Source organism: Hoplias malabaricus, chromosome 17 (assembly GCF_029633855.1).
Source record: "Hoplias malabaricus isolate fHopMal1 chromosome 17, fHopMal1.hap1, whole genome shotgun sequence".
Taxonomy (NCBI): domain Eukaryota; kingdom Metazoa; phylum Chordata; class Actinopteri; order Characiformes; family Erythrinidae; genus Hoplias; species Hoplias malabaricus.
The window spans coordinates 19,640,268-19,647,522 of NC_089816.1; the positions used below are offsets into that span (position 1 = coordinate 19,640,268).

Consider the following 7,255-nt stretch of genomic DNA (forward strand, 5'->3'; position numbering starts at 1 on the left):
GAGAGGGACAGAAATAGGCAGGCGACAGCTGTTCAGTTACCCTCAGTGAAGCAAGTTGGCTGAGTCTCTTCACATTCTGACAGATAAGTAGCCAACTGGTAAAAGGAATAGTCCAGTGTTTGCTTTAAAACATGAGCCTTTTTGCATTTCCAGATTTTTAATGACACTGTGATTTATAAAACTCAGAAGTTGTTTGATTAATCAATCTCAGTGGGAAAATTAGGTATAAAAGCAGCACAGTAGTGAAACTGCAACAGCAAAGAAACATATTACAGATATCTATAAAAAATAAGTTGATAAATTAATTTTAAGATTACAGTAGGACTAAGCTCCATAAATGTAACTAAAATAAATATAATTACAATAAAATATAACTACAAGGAAAAACTACAGTATGATTTTACATATATATGAATATATTCCCATATTTTTGTTGGAATTTTGTGATAGTGCAGATTTTTAACACATATGGCTTCAAAACACACATTTTGCTCTGCAGATCTGTGAAATGTGAACACTTTAACACGTCTAACACTCAAGAAATAGAATTTTAAATGTTTTGGAGAGTCATGACAAATATTTACAGCTTGTCTGCTTTGTTAGTTTGTGTATCGTATCTGTGTTTTTGACACTTTCATTAGAAAGTAGTGTGTGCTCCCTTTATTACCGTTAGAAATCCCTGTGCTAACAGTCTAGCTAGCTAACTGTATTTTCCAAACGCGCTTCGAGAAAACGACATGATCTCTGCGAGGTTCCTTATTTGTAGTCCTTTAATTGGCGGGTAAATGCGAATGTAAACAGAGGGAGGACAGAGATGGAGGAAAAGCAAAGTTTATCCGAGTCTGAGCAGCTCAGTGGAGCAGAAGGAGTCTCTGACCCAGCACCAGAAGGTGAAAGTGACTCGGTTAAATCAGACAAATCCGAGAAACCTGGAGAAACGGAGCCGCGACGGAGGAGACTCCGAATCTTCAACAAAGTGATGGAAAAAAGCCTCCAGCGGCTCGTAACAGACACAAGGTCAGTCCTCCACAATATTCCACTCTAACACTGACTGACACCAATATACTGCCATCAGCCATAACATTAAACTCGCTGTCCATTCTCTCAGCTCATCTGATCATTTAGGGGCATTGTAGTTCTACAATTGCAGATTGTAGTTCATCTGTTACTTCTACATTCATAAGTAAAGCTCAGGACCCCCACAGAGCAGGTGTGATGTGGCGGTGGACCATCCTCAGCGGCACTGCTGTGTCTGATCCATTCGCACCAGCACAACACACACTAAGACAACACCACGTCAGTGTCACTTCTGGATTGAGAACAGTCCACCGACCAAAAACATCCAGCCGACAGCGCCCTGTGTCACTGATGAAGGACTAGAGGACGACCGACACACACTGTGCAGCGACAGATGAGCTACTGTCTCTGACTTTTCATCTACAAGGTGGACCAACGAGGGAGGAGTGTCTCACAGAGTGGACACAGGTTTTAAAAACTCCAGCAGCACTGCTGTGTCTGATCCACTCGCACCAGCACAACACACGCTAACACACCACCACCATGTCAGTGTCACTGCAGAGCTGAGAATGATCCACCACCACATCACACCTGCTCTGTGGGGGTCCTGAGCGCTGAAGAACAAGGGAAAATGAGGCTAAAATGTATGCATAGCATTAGATGGACTATAGTTTGTAACCTTAGAACTACAAAAGCCATTGGGTGTAAAAACAAGGAAGTAACTGCTGAGTAAATGATGTAAAAAGGAAAATGTTCTAAAGAAATTACAGAGTGAGAATATTTCAGTGTTAGGGAATGGGACCAGATGTCTGATTTCTACAAGCACCACAAGGAAAATGGTTGAACAGAATGTGATACTGTGTTGAACTGTCTCTTTTCTTCCTCTGTGTTGTCAGTTTCAAAAGGTTTTCCCACTACTTCCAACCTCTGTGTAAGCAGAACCCACAAATGGCAGAGGTCATCCACAAACAGTTCATTAGCGACCTGCAGAAAGCCATACAGGTGACATTACTGTATATTGATCGTAATCATTGTACAGGTGATGTACACAGTGCTACACAGCTCATTAGTTTGTGTGGAGATTACAGATCTGTAGCATATTTTCCTGCTGTTACAGCTGAGCTGGATTTGTAGTTTTAATTTTAAACATGTTTATAACACAGAGTAGCACACGTTGTTCTGTATTTGTACATGAAGAAAGGATGCTTCTGAAATCTAACAACATGTCTCATTAAATGGTAGAGTTTGTGGTGTCAGAGAAAGATGTTCAAGTGTATTAACTTATTGGGTTATTGCATTCTGTTTGTTGGACGTTATAATAAATGATTCTTCATTTAAAAAAGGAAAGTCTGTTGATATGTGCATTGTTTGTTAAATAAACATTTGGATTTAAAATTAACCTGGAGATTTTGTGTGTGTGCAGGAGGACATAAACAATGTGATAGAGGAGGGGAACCTGGAGGTGAAGCTGGAGGAACTGGACAAGCTGGAGGATTTGGCTAAGAACACTCCTGAGCCGGCCTGGTAAGAACACAAATCAGAGGGGACACTCCGTTAGGCTTTACTGTTTTGTTGCCACCCTTTACCCCTTCTCTTAACCCTTGTTGCATACAGGTGTGTATGTGTGTGTGTGTTGCAGGCGACCGAGTGGGACTCCAGAGCAGGATGTCTGTAGTGTGTTGATCCCATATCACCAGGGCCAGGAGGAGTACCTGCGCATGGAGCTGAGGAAGTTGCAGAAGGAGAATGCAGTACTGGCTGAGAGAGTGCAGACTGGTCGAGAGACTATCACAAACACTGAGCAACGCATCGCTGCTGCAGTGGAGGACTGGAAGGTGAAAGAAAGAAAAAAGAAAGAGATCAGTTTTCACGTATTAACCGATTTTTAAAGCAATTCATATTTTATTTAGTATCCTTAAATATCTAGTTTGTCACGCTCTACAGAAACTGTAATGTTTAGCAGGACTGTTCACAACATGTCCTGAGACTATTTATGTTGTTCATGGCTTCTTAATAAACAATTTGTCTGTGAACTCTATGAAATTATTTTTCCTTATTCTCACCCCAAGTTTTATGCTCTTTCTCTCCAGGCATCTGTTGCTGATCTGGAGTCCTTTGTCCTGTCACTTTGTCCATCTGAACCCTTTGAGCCACTTTGATTTCGTGAAGCTTAATTTAAATGGATAAAACTGTTTTGCATTCTCTGTTAGCTGTGGTGTACTCAATTAAATATTACTCTTCTATTCTCTGTGTCACTGTATTTTTGACTTTTTTTTTTTTTTTTTTTTTGGTAATTTAATTTGTTTAGACATTATGCCATGTTAATGTAAGGGATAACTGCTGATTTATCAAAAGAATTGGCATCATATCTTAGATATAAACAAAGTTGGTGAGAGTGGTTTTATCTGAAATATTCTGTTCTGAATCTAACGATTCAAAACGAGTGTTTTAAAGCAGTTTGTATTTCAAGGAGGATAATATTAAAGCCCTGTGTATGTCAGTGAATATACTTCTGGGTGCGCATCTATTAGTCGTATAACGGCAGAGGGTCTTTGTTGATAATGCGAGGCGCCGAGCAAGAGTCTCAGAGCCACTCAGAGAGACCCGCCGGATTCGGGTTAATGTGTAAATAAATGTTTTGTATTCTATGTTTTAAGCCATGACGGAAATATTTTCGACTCTCTTCGGCCAAGGCGACGGTCCGACAGGCCCCGCGAGTCTGGGTTTCGGGCCGGGGAAACCGCCGCCGCCTATGCCGCAGAGTCAAGCACCAGTACCGCCGCAGATCCTACCCCAGCCCGGGGATGAGGGGCCTGCTCCGCGGAAGCCGGGAGTCATGAACGAACCTTTCTATTTATTACGAGAACTGCCTGGTAATTCATAATAAAATCGCATTGAGTCACTACGATATGCTCACTGGTTTAAATATTTATCATAAGCACCGTTTTAGTGACGAAAGTGTGGGGTTAAAGCTGAAGTTCTTAGTGTATCGTTCCACCTTAAATGGTGCAAGAGTTACAGTCGTGCCCCTTTAAATGTCCTCATGTATATTCGTTTATTAGTTTGTTAAAAATAAAGCTCAGATCAGTAAAATGAATTTGATCAAGGGATGAATTAAAAGTATGAATGGGTTATTGCAGTTTTCTTGCATGTAGTGTTGAAAAATGATTTTTTAAGAGTTATTACGTGTTATTAAGAATCCCTCTTAAAATAGAATGGAAAATATAATTGAATGCAGTGTTTATTACCTTTGTTCAGGTGTTAATATGGATTCATCAGGCTGCTGCACTCACTATATTCCTCAAAGTATACACGTGTTCATGTTTACATGTATGTGTGTGAGAGAGAGAGAGAATGAGTGAGTGAATGAGTAAACACCTATGTTAAAGTACTTACCAGAGTTACTGCACTGTGAAGGGTCAGTAGTCAGTTTAGTTTGTGCCCTGTTAGCAGCTGCGTAAACAAAGACAGATGCCTCATCATGTTCAAACACTTCTGGCCACTGAAGTCTGGTTCTGATTCTGATCTATTTCAGTTGGAAACGATTTAACAGGGAACACAAACCTGATAACGCACTACAACCTGGAGCACGCATACAACAAGTTCTGTGGCAAGAAGGTGAAGGAGAAACTGAGCAACTTTCTTCCAGAATTACCAGGTAAATTACTGAAGAATTGGCTGTGTATAGAAGTCCTGGCTGTTAAAACATATAAATGTAATACGGTGTATATGTCCAATTCTATTTAACTACTTTATTGACAGACGGAAGCATAGACAAATTCCTCCTTCCTATAGGTTGCCAATATTTGTGGTGAATTTTGATTTGGAAACATTCTTCATGTACTTTAGTTCTTTTTTTTCTGATCGGTATCTGATTTATTGAGCCAGAACATAAGCCCAATCCTTTATTTTACATCAATGGTCACACAGGTGTCTTAACACAGGGTGCAGTGTGTGGCAGGACACACTCCAGAGTGTTATAATGATTATAATGCTCATTTACAATGTACTAGTTTTACTACTGTAATGCTGGACTAAATGTAATCTATAAGCGGTATTTATTAAGGCATCTTTTGTTTACTTTCTTTTTTTGTCTTCTTTTTTTCTTAATGCTCTGCGGAGCTATTCATTTGTCAAATTAGTTAGTGATTAGTAGTGATGCACGATATATCGGCAGCCGATATGTGGATTTTTTTTAGCTATTGTTATCGGGTCGATATTACACAGATAACTCTGTGCCTTTTTTTTGCTTGCTAGAAAAGTACAACTATGGTTTTGAAACTCAATATCTGAAGATACCCAGACATGGCTCAGGGGCGAAAAAAAAACTTTATTGGGACATTCCTACTTGCTCTAGAATTAATCAATTCTGGTTGGCTTTAAACACTTACAGTCAATGCTTGTAGATGGGCATTGTGACCACACGCTCCTGAAGGTCCCAGTCTATAAGTCAGAGCTCTTCTGTGGAGATTATACAAGTTGAGAGTGCATCTACATCAACAGGGAGTAAATTCTCTTATTACAATCAGTGTCTGCATTTGTTTGGACACAAAGTTAAATAAAAAAAAAAGAGATTGTAAAGCCTGGTGTTGTACTCACAAAACATGTATTGCCACAGAACGAGTCCAAGTCACTCTATAATGTCTGCTTCTCTTTGTTCAGGTATGATAGACTGCCCTGGGGTTCAGGATGGCAGTTCTCTTCGCTCATTAATAGAGAAACCTCCCATCTGTGGAAACTCCTTCAGTCCACTGACCGGAGCACAGCTGACCGGTTTCAGACTCCACACTGGACCGGTACTCACACTTTCACTCACATGCAACATTTGGAGGGGCAAGGGAAGTCAAGTCAACTAATTTTTATCATGGAAGGTTGACATTATTTACATTGAATCATCTCCAGGACACTAGGGGGCAGCAGATTAATGATAATGGTCAACAATTTGACCGCGCTTGTAACATTAGTTTTTTAGCTTTCTTCATCTGTCTAGAAAAAAAGAGCAGCTGGTTTAAGTGGAAAAGAATGCTAGCAGAGACACACTAAATCAGCAGCCGGACGTCCAGAACATGGACACACTAAGTCCAAAACTTATACACCTGCACTGCTCTCACTTTTAGATCCTCAAAGAAAAAAGGATTTTGTAGCTGTTTGATTCCTTTACTTTGTTCCATTTTATTGGAGCTTACAGGGAAAGATGTGAAAATAGATACCCCTTCTCTGAATAAAATACTGCGCAAAAGTAAATCACATGTAGGGAAAAGTTAGTGAGGACACACTGCAATTTGTGTTAAATCCTTGCCTCTTTTTTTCTGTTTTCCTGCAGCTTCCGGAGCAGTACAGACTTATGCACATTCAGCCTCCAAAGAAAAAAAGCAAACACAAACACAGACACCACAGACCTCAAGACCCTATGCCTCCAGGTAACACCTGTAAAAACACACACACACACACACACACACACACCTACTCAATACTTGTCATTAATTCTCTCTCTCTCACTCATTCCTTCACTCACTCACACGCACACACAAACTGAGGGCTAAATGTTGTGATGTTCTGTAAGCAGAGACGCCATCAGATTCTGATCCTAAGAAGAAGAAGAAAAAGAGGGATGATGACCCTGAACGCAAAAAGAAAAAGAAAGACAAGAAGAAGAAAAAGGTCAGTGGACTGACTATTGGTCAGAACTTTTATCTAAAGTTTAAAAATTTTATTTTGTGTGTGTGTCTGTCTCTCTCACTCATTCTGTGTGTGTTTGTACGCTGAATACTGAATACAATACTCTGAATACTTTTGGACAGTGTAACTATTACTAATACATTCTTTCTTTTTCTTTCTCTCTCTCGCTTTCTTTCTGTGTGCCTGGCTTTTTTTTCTATCACAGAATCGACACAGTCCTGATCATCCTGGTATTACAGGCTCTCAGCTGAACAGTAATAGTCTGAGATAGTGAGTGTGTGTGTGTGTGTGTGAGAGAGAGAGTCTGTTTTGTGATTGAATTATCTGGTTGTTACAGATGAGTTGTATATTTCACTTCTGTTTTCTCTTCATTCAGAATGACTTGAATAAATAATTTTGTTATTCTTCACCTCAGTGCCTCTGTTTTTAGAGAAAGCCACCTGATCGCATTTCTGCTGTTTATGCTCAACATGTGGTGATTCCCGAACCTCTCTGTAGATTTTCCAATTAATGAATACAGCGCTGTAAGAGAAAAGAAGAGACCTTAGAGGGCGCTGTT

The 7,255-nt window shown here is 40.0% G+C and overlaps 2 protein-coding genes across 3 annotated transcripts; both read left to right on the forward strand.

Moving 5' to 3' along the window:
• The first annotated feature begins 681 nt into the window (after positions 1-681).
• Positions 682-3,243, forward strand: si:dkey-6i22.5 (polyamine-modulated factor 1). The gene is made up of 5 exons (XM_066648706.1): positions 682-1,017; positions 1,914-2,019; positions 2,441-2,541; positions 2,657-2,852; positions 3,108-3,243. Exons 1-5 carry the CDS (start codon positions 815-817, stop codon positions 3,174-3,176), a joined length of 675 nt encoding a protein of 224 aa, XP_066504803.1. The 5' UTR covers positions 682-814; the 3' UTR covers positions 3,177-3,243.
• Positions 3,244-3,523: 280 nt separating this feature from the next.
• med19a (mediator complex subunit 19a) lies at positions 3,524-7,074 on the forward strand. 2 transcript variants are annotated; one of them, XM_066649380.1, is made up of 6 exons: positions 3,524-3,890; positions 4,553-4,675; positions 5,680-5,813; positions 6,341-6,437; positions 6,581-6,678; positions 6,902-7,074. In XM_066649380.1, the coding sequence occupies exons 1-6, from the start codon at positions 3,677-3,679 to the stop codon at positions 6,965-6,967; spliced, it is 732 nt and encodes a 243-aa protein (XP_066505477.1). In that variant the 5' UTR covers positions 3,524-3,676; the 3' UTR covers positions 6,968-7,074. The 2 variants fall into 2 exon arrangements, with proteins under 2 accessions (XP_066505477.1, XP_066505478.1); XM_066649381.1 differs by having other exon boundaries at positions 3,527-3,890; positions 6,584-6,678.
• Positions 7,075-7,255: the final 181 nt, after the last annotated feature.